At 40.0% G+C, this 15,669-nt stretch overlaps 1 protein-coding gene across 6 annotated transcripts in view; it reads right to left on the bottom strand.

Annotated features, from left to right (window-relative positions):
* Positions 1 to 15,669, bottom strand: part of Setx (senataxin) — a 50,311-nt gene that overhangs the window by 34,421 nt on the left and 221 nt on the right. For all 6 annotated transcript variants that reach the window (XM_076928360.1, XM_076928363.1, XM_076928362.1 and 3 more), the window contains exons 2-7: positions 15,078 to 15,192; positions 10,725 to 10,914; positions 8,781 to 8,991; positions 5,361 to 5,470; positions 3,272 to 3,491; positions 2,046 to 2,165 (exon numbers count right to left, since the gene is read on the bottom strand). In XM_076928360.1, the coding sequence (XP_076784475.1) occupies positions 2,046 to 2,165; positions 3,272 to 3,491; positions 5,361 to 5,470; positions 8,781 to 8,991; positions 10,725 to 10,901 (838 nt within the window). In that variant the 5' untranslated portion in view covers positions 10,902 to 10,914; positions 15,078 to 15,192. The remainder of the gene's footprint in view (positions 1 to 2,045; positions 2,166 to 3,271; positions 3,492 to 5,360; positions 5,471 to 8,780; positions 8,992 to 10,724; positions 10,915 to 15,077; positions 15,193 to 15,669) is intronic.

Here is a 15,669-nt window from a genome sequence, read left to right as displayed (position 1 = left end):
CTGTGTGGCCCTGGCTGTTTTGTAAGTCCCTCTATAAACCAGCCTGGCCTCGAATTCACAAAGTTCCACATTCTTCTGCCTCCCAAGCACAGGAATTAAAGGCATGGGCCATTATACCTACTTACACATTTTCAACATGTTCTAAAACTATAATCTCTTTGCAAAAAGTAAATAATTAATGAAAAACTGATGATCAACAAAACAGTCTTCTCTCTCGCTCTCCCCACCTTTCTCTCATTCTAAGTATTGTTTGAAAGAGTAAAATAAAAAGAAATGGTATTTATTCTACATAAGGCCCAGGATCTAAAAAGAATTCTGCTCCAGCAAGGGCCTTAATTTTGCTTACTATGTAACTGCATGCTGAGGATGAAGACTGCTGGCCAACAGCAAGCACTCTCAGCACACATTCTCTCTTATCCTCGCTGCCCACTTTTCCTGAACTTGTGCTACTCATGCTCCCACCTTTTCCCTCTCTCAAATACACAGTGGCCTTTGATGATTCTTCAATGTCACAGTTCTTAGTCAAGATTTTGTTGCTTCCAAGCTTAATTTTTCATATGACCATAATCTGTTTGTAGCAAAAACAAATCAGTTATTTGCAGATATTTCCAGAATGCCTCCTCTGTCAGCATAACTATTTTTACTAGATTCCATACTACATTAACATTCCCAGGTGTCTGATTCCCAGAGTACTCTGAGGAGGCCAGCACTACAGCTTACTTTATTGCTCATAGTGGTTAGGTGCCTTCGACCCTGAGTCTTTACTTCTCACAGACCTTTCAAACTCTGGTTGGTATTTGTTCTTCAGTGCTGGAGCAGAACCCAGAGCCTTGGGCATACTAGGCAAGTACTCTACCATCCCCAACCAAAACAACTTATCTCTTGTCTAGATTTCCTTAGACATTTTGTATCTTTCGCAACTTCTGATGGTGCCTTACATTTAATAAGACTTCAAATAAGGAAGAAAATAGTCATGTGAATGAAGACAATTATGAAACATTTAAGAACTGATTTACACTTAAAGACTGTGTGCAGACACGGGGAAAGAAATGAACAATGTACATAGTATATACTGATAAAGCCATTATCAAGAGAATTATCTAACAAGAAAATGTTTGCCATCAGAAAAATAGTGCAATTTCTTCTAGAGTCTCAATATAAATCTAGAAATAAACAGGTGGGTTTATATCACCAATCAACTTTCCAGAAGCCAAGTGAAGAATATTTTCATAGGTTCTGACATGCTTGGTCTTTAGTGATGCATTCCTTTCTCAGGTCCCCTACGGTCAGCTTAGCATAACCATCAGCTTCACAACCCAGGAAAGGCTAGAGCCTAATTAACTATATAGCTCAGGCTTCCTTATCTTTTGGGGGATGGGATGGAGTGGGAGGAGGCTGTTAGGTATTTCTGGAGACAGTCTCACTATGTAATGCAAGCTGGCCTCAACTTTATGTTCTTCCTGAATTGAGGTTCCTGGCTTCATTTCCCAGGCATCTAGAGCAACTGTGGGTTTATACTGTCTAGTACCCACTGAGCCTTGAAAATATGGCTACCAGGAATAGAAAACTGGATTTTTTTCATTTTAATTAATTTTCAGTCTAGTGGGTATGTTGGACAGTGCCATCCTAAAGAATCAGAGATCAATGAAATAGTAAATAAAGATAGACTCTTAAGATTGGCAAGGCTTTCCTACTGTTAAATGACACGCTTTTTGCAAATCGATCTCCCAGAGACTCTGGTTTACATTAATGGAAAAGTAAGCTAACTTCTCTGGACTCACTTCCTCTAGCAAAGATAGGAGCTAGATAAAATGTCTAAGAGGTCCTTTGTAAGTTAAAGTCTGAATCTATGACCTAACTCAACCCCTGGATCACACTGTTCTAGAGTACTTCCTCAGCATGCCTGGGGCCTAAAGGTTCTTTTCTCCACTCTCTAGTGCTGGGATTAAAGGTGTGTGACACCACTCTATCTAGCAACACCAAAAATTTTAAAAGCACACCATCATAGTATTATTCAAAAGCATTTTGCAAGTAAAGTATATTACCGTCCGATTGTCTCTCCATGGTGTGAAGAATTGATTGCATAAAGTCATTTTGTTTGTCTGAGCCCAACAACAGTGAGTCCATCGCTTGCTCCTCGAGAATAGTCAACAACATGCAAATACCTGTAAGATTATTCCAGTTTACCAGATTGATGAAACAACACTACACTAAATGGTTGTTTTAGCTAGCAAAAGAAAGCAGAGCAGAAAGTCAAAGCAGAACAGATTTTGGTTCCCATGACAGCTATTTAAGTCACCAGTCCCCAACAATAGAACTTGACACTTTCTCTGTAAAACAGGTAAGTGGTGGTAGCCTTGGTAGGTGATTTCTTTTCTTTTTTTTCCTTTTTTCTTTTATTTTTTTAAAGATTTATTTATTATGTATACAGTGTTCTGCCTGCACATATGCCTGTAAGCCAGAAGAGATGCCAAAATCACATCACAGATGGTTGTGAACCACCATGTGGTTGCTGGGAATTGAACTCGGGACCTCTGGAAGAGCAGACAGTGCTCTTAACCATTGAGCCATCTCTTCAGCCCCTAGAAGTTGATTTCTAAGATGATTTGAATTTCACAAAACTTAAGATGCCTCAAACATTCATACATGTTATTTATATACAGTTCATATACCACTAAAGAAAACTGCTACCAACTATGACATATAACTTTAAAGAACAGGAATTAATGAAATTAATTAATGAATTACAAATATCTCTCACCAATGAAAATATTTATACCATTAAAATAAACAAGGTAATAACAATCAACATCACACTAACACTTGTACTTCAAACAAAAGGCTTACTCGCGGGCTAGAGAGATGGCTCAGTGGTTAAGAGCATTGACTGCTCTTCCAGAGGTCCTGAGTTCAATTCCCAGCAACCACATGGTGGCTCACAACCATCTGTAATGGGATCCAATGCCCTCTTCTGGTGTGTCAGAAGACAGCAACAGTGTACACATACAAAAAATAAATAAATAAATCTTAAAAAAAAAAAAAAAAAAAGACTTACTCGCCAGGATTTGAAAATGTATCTGTTTGGAAGGCATCTAGAATAAATGACATTTAATAAGATATAAAGTACTTAAGCTAATTTAACAAAGGAATAAAAACTGAGAACCATAAAGCCTTGTCATAAGGAAATTGCTCAAAAACTGTTCTGAGCTCAAAGACTGCTCTTGTGCTCAGAACACCAGAGAAGACATGTCCATGTAAGAATAATACTCACCTAGCCAATAGTTTTTGTAGTTGGTAGTATCATACATGTGTGCAGGCAAAAGGATCAGTTTGCCTTTTTCAAGCACAGAAGATGTGTAAATGTCTGGACTTTCCAAAAGCCCCAGCTCAATTACTTTAAAAAGGCAAGTTAAAACTTCCTGCAAGTCATAATAATCATCTCTGTCCACCTTCCCCAGGTTTCTTGCAGTCAGAATAGCCCATCGCCGAACCTAAGTAACAGTATTATAAATAACATTGTAGGTTCATTAATTCAATAAGCAATGAAACAAAAATCTTCTAGTTACAGATTTCAGTAGACTGATCAAGGGGTATCATTACAGTGTATGGCCCTTCTTTGATCCTGATTCAAACAAACTAAGTCATTTATGAAACAATCATCAGAGGTGCTAAGCTGGTCCCCAGATACCTATCAATATCTTAAACATCAGGGCTCTGCACTGGCCTGACTTCATTCCTATCTACATTTCAACAGAACTTTGAATTCAGGAATGTGAGCAAGCGGTGCTTACCCACAGTAACATGAACAACTGAAAACCTTACGCCTTTCCCATTTTATCTATAGCCAGACAGCAGGGATGGATCTTGTCCTTTCATATACACCACCCAACAGACCTTTTCAGCCCAGAGTTTCTCCCACTTCTCTCAAGTTCTTTAGAAGTTGATCTTAACAGAGAAGCCAAAAGAGCTGATTTCAACAGTACATCTCAACAACTATTCTGTTTTTCAGATTTAGTCATTAAGTTCTGTTACATGGAGGGATTCTGTGTTCCCCTCACCTATAAGAAGCCTCTTTCCAGCTACATATTTGGAACTGACTCCAGCAGTACTCATTCCAAGAATATAACCAAGTTTAGCATCCGCAGCTTAGGATGCCTGGTCTTGGTCACACAAAATGTTCTATGAACTCAGTCATCAAGCTGCAAGTGTTTAGTCCAGTACATGGCTATGATGAGACCTGTGTCTCAAAGTCTGGAACCTGAAATGTCCTCTAAAGGCTCAGGTACTACAGAGCTTAGTTTATGGGTTCAGTGGCAGAACACTACCTAGTGGGTCTAAGGTCCAACAACAATAACAAACTATTCAACACTATCAGGAAGAGGTAGAACCTTTAAGCAACAGGGCCTGTAGGTAGTTCTTCATTATCAGAACTGCAGGACAGGACTTCTTGTTCACTCTTACCATGAGATACATGGTTGTGTTCTGCCACCCCCATCCATGAGGTGCTGCCACAGGCTCAAAGCTATGTGGGTGCTACATGGGTAACTGTTTTTAGAATGAAATGTCAAGAGTGCCAAAAACCCCTCCTTTACAAAGTAAAATATGGCCAGTATTTATTATAGTAATAGAAAGCTAACAGCCTTTTTTTCTGCAGGTACTTGCTTTTAAATGCTAGTAAGCTGGGCATGGTGTCCTACACCTTTAATTCCAGCACTCAGGAAACAGGTGAATCTCTGAAAGCTCAAGGCCAGCCTGGCCTACAGTGACTGTCTCAAAAGAACAAACAACCCAGCATCGATTAGCTTCTTGTATTTTTGTCAACTTTCACAGGGGTCCTCTGGTCCTCTGGAGTATATTTCTAATTACCATGCATAATAAATTCCTCATGGTCTACAAGATTCTATCACTTATTACAATCTTCCACTGCTGGTCCATAGAAACATCTCGTCTGACAGCCTCACTTCCTCTTTGGGGACATTTCCTACCATTTGTTTAGAAGGAAAGAAACAGATTCACCATCATTTTGACTAAAAGTCTGTTACTATGCTCTTTTTTTCCTGAGACAAGGTCTCACTCACTACGTAGCTGACTGTCCTGGCTGGCCTTGAACTCAAGAGATCCACCAGCCTCTACTGGAATGAAGGGTGTGCACTACTACACTCTGCAGTATGTTCTTTCCTTGATGTAGGTTTAAAAACAAAACATCTTTTCCTGCTAATATTTTGGCAGAACACCTTCTCAGCAACTGCCTCGATTCTAACTGCTAGTATACGTCGAACTATACGTGTAGGCCGTCTGTAAAGCTAGTTAACACATACAAAGTAAAGCTAATACTAGCACTGCCTACCACTCATACTCACCATTTCATTGGGATGAACCAAAAACAAATAGATGCCTGGATATTTGTCAAAAACTTGAAAGGAGCAATTGTTTTGTTCCATTCGACAAAGCGCTTCCACACACAGTTCATCTAAACAGAAAAACAAATGACTAAATTTAGGGCCTCAAGAAGCCCTAAAAAATGGCTCTTAGGTTACTTTGTAAATAAACAGTCTTTTTTTAAGCAAGGCATTAAGAACTCTGATGCTGTAATTGTAATTGTTGATTAGACCAGTATTTGCCTATTGATATATATATTGGAAGTGCTAGAAATCAAACCTAGTTCTTGAGGTACACTAGGCAAACTCTCTACCGTTGAGTTACATTCCAGTTCTGACAGACTATTCATGGCATGGAATATTCCTCTTCTTTTAAGTTTACTAAAACATGTATTTATACTTTGTGTAATTATCTCCAAAACAATACCTTAGGAGCATGGTTACAGGTCCAATGTCTTGCATTTGATTATTTGGTCCACTTGGACTGGAGTTAGAACAAATTTCAATTGCATTTATTGATCAATTAACTTTCTTAGATTTAAAAATCAATTTTAATTTGTCAAACTTCAAAAAATACTACACTAGTAATAGTAGCTAGCTTTGGAGAATGATTTATCACGAGGTCAGCTTACCAGGAACTGCTGCAATACTTTTTTATACATGAAAGTATAAATCTTCAAGCTTATATTCTTTTATAGATTTTTGAATTTTTAAAAATATCTTTTTATATTTTGCCTGCGAATATTTTGTCTGTATGCATGTTAGTGTACCACAAAAATCTGTGCACACAGAGATCAGTAAGGGGTGGAGTGTCAGATACCCTGGGTCTAGAGTTACTGATAGTTGTGAGCTGCCATGTAGAGAATGAGAACTAAACCTAGTCCCTCTGCAAGAGCAGGAAGTGCACTTAACTGCTAGGCCATCTCTCCAGCCCTGGCATTTATGGGTACTTTTTTTTAAAATAAATGTTTAAAGGGTAGGAGGAATGGCTCAGCTGTTAAAAGCACTGACTACTCTTCCTGAGGACCTGGAATTTAATTCCAAGCATCTGCATGGTGGCTCATAACCATCTTTTAACTCCAGTTCGAAAGGGAACGACATCTTCTTCCGAACTCCTAGGGGACTTGCACATATGTGGTACATAGACATACATGCAGGCAAAACATTCAAACACATAAAAAATATTAAATGAAAATATTTAAAAGACTTTTAAAAATCAAGTTACTTAGAATTTAGTAATGTATCTAGTCAAAAGCAGAACTTGGTAACACAAGCCTATAATCCCAACATCCCAGAGGGAGGTGAATCTCTAGAGATCAAGGCCAGCATGATTTACATGGTCAGCACCAGGGTATCCAGGGCAATAGAGAGAGAAAGAGAGGAGGAGAGAAAGAGAGAAAGAGAAAAAGAGAGAGAGAGAGAGAGAGAGAGAGAGAGAGAGAGACCCTGTTTCAAAAAGACTTTAATAAAAGGAAAATAAAAAATATCACAAGAAAATTTTAAAAAGTTATAGATGAGTCTGGTGGCACAAGTCTGTAATCTCAGCTTCTGGGGAGACTGAAGTGAAAGGATCTCAAATTCAAAGCCTGCCTAGGCTACAGAGTGAATTCAAGGCCAGCCCGGCAACTTAGTAACATGCTGTCTCAGACAATACTAAGAAGGCTAGAGAGGTGCTGGAAAAATGGCTCAGTGGTTAAGAGAACTGGCTGCTCTTGTGGAAGACCTAGGTTAAACTTGCAGCACCCACATGAAAGCTCGTAACCATCTGTAATGGGAATCTGATGCCCTCTTCTGGTGTGTCTGAAGAAAGCAACAATGTACTCATACATAAAACCTTTTTTAAAAAAAAGGCAGCTAGGGATATAGAGTGCTTGCCTAAGGTGTGCACAATTCTGTGTCCAATCCCCAGCATAGTGCCCTCCCCCCCCCCAAAAAAAAAAAAAAAAAAAAAAAACATATACAAGTAGACTATTTTGGATTAAGAGAAAAAATATAACAACTCAAATGCGTTGTCCTTTGTCACTCTAAGACAAACTGGCCATATACCACATTGTAACTATTGAGAGTATATGGGCTAGATACTACATGTCCTAATGTGTTCTTTACACCTGATAAGTATGTTGGCCCAGACTTCTTCCAACTCAGGAGGCTAAGCTAGGACTTTGATTTCAAGGCCATCCTGAATGGACAGAGATCATAGTAAGAAATGCAAATACAGCAAAACTGCTTATTGTAGAACCTATATGGATGGGTATACCATGCTTACTCTGATGTGTCTGTTTTGGTTTTTTTTGTTTTCGAGACAGGGTTTCTCTGTGTAGCCCTGGCTGTCCTGGAACTCACTCTGTAGACCAGGACTCTGATGTGTCTGAAAACAAAATATTAAGTATCCTAATTGTATGTTAAAGCTAACAGATTTTCATCTCAGATAAACAAACTGAAAATAAAACTTTTTTTTTGTACCAAGGGCCTCACACATACACCAAGCTAAGTACTCTGCCAGTAAACTACACCCATAGACTCTATTTTTTTACATGTATTATTTTATGTGGTGTGTGTGTGTGTGCCAGTATATGCCCAAGTATGTTGGGAGCGACCTTGCTTAAACATTAACTGCCTAGTACGACATACATGCTTACTGGCACAAAGTCTTGGCCTCTGTGGGAAAGTATTAGCCCAGTTGAGAACAAATAGCTATAGATCTTATGGACAGGTAGCCCAATTGAGAACAAGTAGCTATAGATCTTGTGGATAGGAACCTAGCAACCCATTCTGTTCTGTACTTTCTGCTGAACTTTTCACCCAGCCAACATCCTGTTCTTGAGAATACCGGCACTCCCCAGAGACAAAGCGACCCTACCCCATAGCCTGCTTCTATGAGTATATAACCTGTGTGGGAACAATTAAAACTTGACAGCTTGATCAGACCTCTTGACTTGCTGTCCGTTTTTTGCGTCCCTTGTTTCCCCATTCTCTCTTTCAGGTGGTCCCCCAGTCCCTGTTCACCACCCCACGGGCCAGGGCACAAATACATATGTATATCACATGACTATAGGAGACCATATAAGCCAGAAGAGGGCATCAAATCTCCTGGAGTTGTAGTTATGAGATGTAGTTGTGAGCCAACCAATGCGTTAGTAACCAAACCCAGGTCCTCTGTGATAGTAGGTATTCTCAACCACCAGGCCATGTCTCCAGCCCCAACAGACCCCAATTATGTTGAATATTTTATGTATATGAGTTTTTTGTAAATACAGATTTGTATACCAGGTGTGTGCCACCATGTGGGTGCTGGGAACTGAACCCAGATCCTCTGGAAGAGCCGTCATGCTCTTAATGCTAAGGCATCTCTTCAGTCCCAACTCCCAACTTTTAATAAACTTATACACCCAAGATACTCACTAACACGCTCATGCAGAAGCAAGTAAGGATACTTCAGTATTTCAAAAAGAGGAACTCGAAGCCTATTTTCAAAATCTTGACCACTACAGTCAAACAACTGTTCCTCTCCATTGTTGTCTACGATATATAAATCATCATCATCGTCAGCCTCTGCCTTCATGGACTTCTCAAAGTGAGTTATGAGGCGTAAGGTTTCTAGCTCCCATAAAACCTGCAGAAAGATGAAAATGGTCAATGTTTATCTTAACAAAATATGCCATGTGTGAATCTTTCCTGTGGAAAGAAAGCCTTTTCCTCTGTGTTTAGAAAATTAGAATTGCTTGGTTTAATCCCTTTAATCCCAGCACTCAGGAGGCAGAGGCAGGCAGATCTCTGAGTTCAAGGGAAGCCTGGTCTACAGAGTGAGTTCCAGGACAGCCAGGGCTACACAGAGAAACTCTGTCTTGAAGAAGAAAAAATGAGAAGCTTAATGTAGCAGTTATCACACAGACATAACTTGGAACTAGAGATTTGGTTTCTACCACTGCAACAAAGTGAATGAGTACTACGATAAGTAAGTTTCACCCACTGTCTGCTTCCCAATGCAGGCAGGTAAAAGTTGTTTAAGTGAGTTTGGTCCAAAAAACTATCACTATCTCTCTCTCTCTCTCTCTCTCTCTCTCTCTCTCTCTCTCTCTCTATATATATATATATATATATATATATATATATATATATATATATATTTTTTTTTTTTTTTTTTTAAAGCAAAAATGGTTTAAGAGTTGTGATGTAGGTAAGTTGTTAGGGTACTTGCCTAGCAGGCATGAGACTCTTGTTCCATGCCCAGCACAGACTTGAGTAGGATGGGATATGCCTGAAACCCAAACACTGAACAGGCAGAGGCAAAAGGACCAAAAGAGCTCAAGGTCATCGCCAGCTCTATAGCGTTTGAAGGCAGTGTGAGCTAAATACCCTATCTCAAACAAAAAAGAGATTTTCCTTGACGTCCACAATTTAGCTATGTAAGTTGGTAATACGGCTTAACTTCCAGCCTGTCTTGGCTTTTACCCTGCCTTCCTCACTAAGCACATCTAACTTGTGCCTGAGAAATGATGTGCTACTTTCCCTTTTACTTGAACACTTTACACCACTATAGGTGGACAAACTTCAAAATGGTTATCTCGAGAACTAAGGAAGGCTAAGGAGATGGAAAGAGACAGGAGATGTCTAGTCAATGAAGCAGGTAGGACTCACACATTTACTAATTAGAGCACTCCTGCCTTGCTTGAGTGTGCACTCCAAAACAGTTACAATAGTGACTTCAGTGATGGGTGATCACAAATCATCAGAACATATGACAATAAGAAAGTTCAAAATAGGAGAATTACAAAAGGTGACACAGAAGCAGGATGTTCCTAGAAAAGCATTGGTGAGACTTGTTAATAAACCTCCAACTTATAAGAGCCAAACAAGACACACACACACATGAACTAATTTTGTTTCAAAGTGGGAGGAGGGAACACTTTAAATTTAACTATAAGTTTACACACAAATAGGTTGGATAGTTTGAACATAAAAATTAGGGATGGGGAGACGCTCAGTCAGTGAAGTGATTTTCTTGAGGATCTGAATTTATTTCTCTTTTGGAAACAGGGTCTCACTATGTAGGGCCAGGCTGGCTACAACCTACAATTATCCTGCCCTACTTTCTGAGTACTAGAAATGATTTTATAAGACTGTTTTTATAACAAAATAACTGCAACTGACAGATCATAAAACTGTACTTTTAAGCTTCAGTTCAAGCTCATCAGTAAGTATTCACAGCAACTGTTATAAATTGGGATGTTAGGTGCTGAAGTTGTACTAGATTTCAAAGCTTTAGTCATAGCATCATTTCTCTGAATGCTTCAGACAGTAAGCTACACTTATTTGTCTTCCTGGCTAAGATCCACTGCAAATTACCTCATGCAAGAATGGCACCTCATCTCTGGCTCTGTGGTACTCAGCCACACACTCTAAGCAGTAGCAGAGGTCTTCATCAGCTGTTTGAAATTCACTTGATCCAGTATTAGATGCATAGCACTTTAGGACATCGATGGTGGAAGAACCACCTGGAGTACACCAACAGCATGTGCTCATTCTGTACCTATAGCTAAAAAGAAAAGATGACACTTAAAAGAGAAAAATTAACACTCAAGACTTACTCTTTACAAAGAACAGGAATACTTTCTACTTCATCTAGAAACTGCCTCCACAGCCAAAATATTCTGTTGGCCCATCTTAACTGGTTAAACCCAAATCTGAAAGCAGGGCAGAGGTGAAGCATAGTGGTAGAGTACTTGTCTCAAATGTAATCTCTAAGTTTGATCCCCGAAGCGGCAAAAAACCTGAACACCTTCCGTTAGTTACAACACTGTAAGGGGTAACCACTGTGTGCCGAATGGGATCAAACTACACACTACTGACACAAATCAGAGAAAAACAAAGTACTATCTTCAAGATAGTAGAGTGTCCTGCTAACTTAAAATCAAAAGCGAAAAATCCCTTTCATATTCTTAAAAAGTAGATCTAGAAAGTTCAAATAAATAACATAATAATATTATTTTCTCTTATTTGATCCAAATTGCTGCCCTATACCTGATATTTGACCCACTATAAATAGCTACAAATGGTAACACAACCTACTGCTATCTGTTTTTTAATATGATCTAATCCATCCTTCATATCCAAACTCCAATTTAAAAGGTTTTAAGATGATCTTCCAAAATCTCTGAAGTCTCTAAAGAACAAAGTAGCAAGATGGTACCAGAAAAAAGGAAACCCGGAAATTCAAATATATCAAAGATTCAAAGTAAAATATTTGTTTTTATAGACAAGGTCTCACTGTGTAGCCTCAGTTGGCATGGAACTCATTGTCAAAGAAGATATTTTAGGCAATTTGTTTATCAGAATTACAAATAGTGGCGGGCAGTGGTGGCGCATGCCTTTAATCCCAGCACTTGGGAGGCAGAGACAGGCGGATTTCTGAGTTTGAGGCCAGCCTGGTCTACAGAGTGAGTTCCAGGACAGCCAGGACTACACAGAGAAACCCTGTCTCGAAAGAAAAAAAAAAAAAAAAAACCAAAAAAACAACAACAAAAAAAAAAAAAACAAAAAACAAAATAGCATAGAATAAAGGATTACCAAGTAGCATCAAAGCCAAAAATCAAAGAATCATTACATGAAATACAATACAAAAAACTTTAAATATATGTAAAAGCCAACAGAAAGGTCACTTTAAACAGTATACTGTGGCTGAATAAAAAGCAAATGTGTACCCTAATACATATTAAGTTCATAGGGTTGTGCCATGAAACGTTTGTGAATCTCCCCAAAAGACTAAAGAGCCAAAGCCATTGCAATCCTTATTCAAACTTGAACTTCAGCTTCCACCAACCCTGACAGCTAGAAGGTGGAGTCTTGAGCCTTTTAGGCAAGCATTTATAGAGGCAGGCAAGAAGGGGGTACCTAGGCTGACACACATCTGACTGGGGGGCCATTATGGCTTTAACATAATTGGCTGGTGCTGGCTTAACTTCTGCTTTCCTCCTGATTGGTGGTTGTTAGGAAGTGAAGTGCCAGGGACAGGCTTGTAACCTAGAGATACAGATTTTTTGGGAAATAACCTGGAAACTGGTGCTAGACATAGGTTTTGTTGGGAGATAACCTGAAAACAAGTGTAAAGACACAGGTGCTATTGGGGAGTAGCCTGAAAACTAGTGCTAGGTACCAGCTTGTTAGTTAACTTGAGTTCAAATTTAAGTCAGGTACTCTAGATGGAGTCTGAACCCAACAGCAAGTAAAATAAGAGCGAGCCTGGAGCATCCAGCACTGCCAGGTGTAAATGAATAAGCTCAATAGTTAAAACTGAAACACTTTGAACAGGGTAAATAATACTAAATAAACCATGTAATAAACATAATTCAACTACAGTAATACAAATAAGTGAATAAACAAATGAGACAGAACACACCTTCCCTAAGAATCCCAAATAACCAGTTACTTCCGGTTGCAGAAGGTGGAGCTTAATCCCAGCCACTGAGAGTATATAGTAGACTTTTTCTTTCTTCCTTTATTAGGAGTGGGGCTTGGGGGAGGGGAGTCTTTGTATAGCCCTGGCTATACAAAAACTCTCTGTAGACCAGGCTGGCCTCAAACTCAGAGATCAGCCTGCCTCTGCCTCCCCAGCACTGGGATTAAAGGCGTGCGCCACCACTGCCAGGCCATGGAGTAGACTTAAGCCACCTCCAAAAACCAGAAAGGTAACACACAGACATACACACACACTCTCTAATGGATGTAAACTATAGCCAACTGAAGGAAAAAGTTACAAGTATCACTGTAAAGTTCTTTGAATTCAGTCCACATGGCCCTAATCCATGCATTCTTATCAAGTGGTTATCATTATCACTCTTTAGAGAAAAGCCAACCTGTGAGAGAAAAATTTCCTCAGACAGAACACATATTTGCATACATTATACAAAGACAATATATTAGTGGTACTAAATTTCATGAAAAAGGCAACTATTTAAAAAAAATAAAACAGGTTTAGTTTCTTTTCACTGAGAAAGAGGAGTTATCAAAGTCTAGGAATCTAATCAGAGCCACTGAACATCTGCATATAGCAATGTGGCACTCTAAAATATGAAAACATTAAGATAACCAGGCCTTTAATCATAGCACTCGAGGCAGTGACAGAGAAATCTCTTAAAGCTCAAGGCCAACCTGGTCTACACAGTGAGTTCCAGCATAGCCAAGGCTATGTAGAAATTAAAAAAAAAAAAAAAAAAAAAAAAGAATATTTGTAAATAAATCACACCTTTCTGAGGCTTTAAAAACAAAACAAAAAAAACCCAAAACTCCACAATTTCTTTACGAATGTATAATTACTGCTCTCCCAGACAGAGGACCAGAATTAGTCAATCCCCAGCACCCATGTCAGACAGCTCACAACCTGCTGTGACTCCACCTCCACCCATCTCACAGGCAGTCCTGCCTCCTGCCCATATACACACACACACACACAAATAACACAAAAAATGGTTACTTTCAACTGGCATGGTAACACACGCCTTTAATCCCAGCACTCCAGAGGCAGGTGGATCTCTGAGTTCCAGGCCAGTCTGGTCTACAGAGTGAGTTCTAGAACAGCCAGGGCTACACAGAGAAAACCTGTCTCAAAAAAAAAAAAAAAAAAAAGTTACTTTTACACATAATTCTGAAGCATACTTTATTCATACTTCTAAATAATTTAGAGTACCTTTCAACATTAAAATAGCAATAAAAGAAAAAAAAAGACACTTAAAGATGAGATTTTTAAAAAGAATAAAGAAAAAAATTAAAGGGGGCTGGAGAGATGGCTCAGGAGTTAAGAGCACACACAGGATGCCCTTCCAGAGGTTCCAGGTTCAATTCCCAGTAACTACCTGGCAGTCCAGGGAATCTGACACCCTCATGAAGACACATGCAGGCAAAACACCAATATGCATAAAAATTATGAAAAAAAATTCTTTAACTGTGTGTTCCCCTACATTGAATAGTGCTGCCACCCACTCCATCTCCAGAGCAGTAACCTCAGGATTGCCTTGTTCTTTCCCTCTTCCTCTGCTGCACTGCAGTCTAATATCTATCCTTTCTTCCTGAGTCTTTCTACACTTTCATCACTAAAGAAGTCTCATCTCTCTGGCTCATCTGAACCACCTGCAAACCTTCCTACAAAATGTTGCCAGAGATTCCTGCACAAATTAGACCTCGAAAGCACAGGGTAACTCCTCCACCTCGGGGATAAAATTCCTATCCCTGAGCCACACACACAAGCCCCCATGTTTAGTTTGTTCTCTTCCTATATACCTCCCACCTCCTACATTTGCTCAGCCTAAAACTCCTGGTGCCTGGCATTCCCGTACTGTAGCTCTCCCATGTGCCTTCCACGTACTCAGCCTTCATACCAATAGGGAATGTAAACCATCAAGTGGACAACTTAATGCACTCCACTAGTGATCCTGAAAGAACACCTGCTGAGACCGCTGTACAACACAACCTTGAGTGTTATCACCCTGGAAGACAGTTTTCTCTTCCAGGGTCTTTGTGACCTCCCCCCTGTCCTTCACATTTATATATTACCTTCTTTCCTTACCAAGGTGGCTTGGATTTCTGTTTACTTGTCTGCCCCTACATCAGCAATTTGGGATGTCAAGGTATGCACCTATCCTACATTTTTGTAACTCCAGTACTTATCAAATAACTGAAGAAGTGATTATTTAAAAAGACAATTACCTTGACAATCGTCCTACAGAGAAGTGATCCTCTTTGTGATTGCCGGGCTTATCTGTGAATAGATGTGGCTCTGCATTCGGATATAGTCACACTTTGGCCCCCAAAAAGAACATTTCTGAAATTAAAATAAATTAAACTGATAAAATGTCCCTTACATTATGCATCTCACCTGGGCCTTGCATCAACCTTGCACAGTGTAATCTAATGAGTTACCTCGGTCAGGTTAGACCACACAATTTATCACTGATTCCCTAACTTCTCCAGGAACTGTTCCACCTCAGGGGCCAAATAGGCATTATGTCCGCTGTGGCATTCGGGAGGCCGTCAACACTGCCATGCCTGAGATAGTGGGGAGGGCATCCCCGGCGCCCATGCGGAAGCTACGCCAGGGCAGAGGGCTCCATCCAATCGAACCCGTGAGACCTCCCTCGCCCCGAAGCTAAGGGCCCTCCCCACACATCGCGGCACAGAGCCTGCGGTGCGGATGCCTGAACCACAGGGCTTCGGGGGCGGGCCTGCATTGCAGGAAACCCCAAGCTCTGCCCGCCCCAGGCCGCCGCCGCTGCTCCCGTCGCGCACTCTCCCGCAGGCC

This window comes from Arvicanthis niloticus, chromosome 2 (genome assembly GCF_011762505.2).
Source record: "Arvicanthis niloticus isolate mArvNil1 chromosome 2, mArvNil1.pat.X, whole genome shotgun sequence".
In the NCBI taxonomy this organism is placed as follows: domain Eukaryota; kingdom Metazoa; phylum Chordata; class Mammalia; order Rodentia; family Muridae; genus Arvicanthis; species Arvicanthis niloticus.
This window is presented reverse-complemented; position numbering and strand designations above follow the sequence as displayed.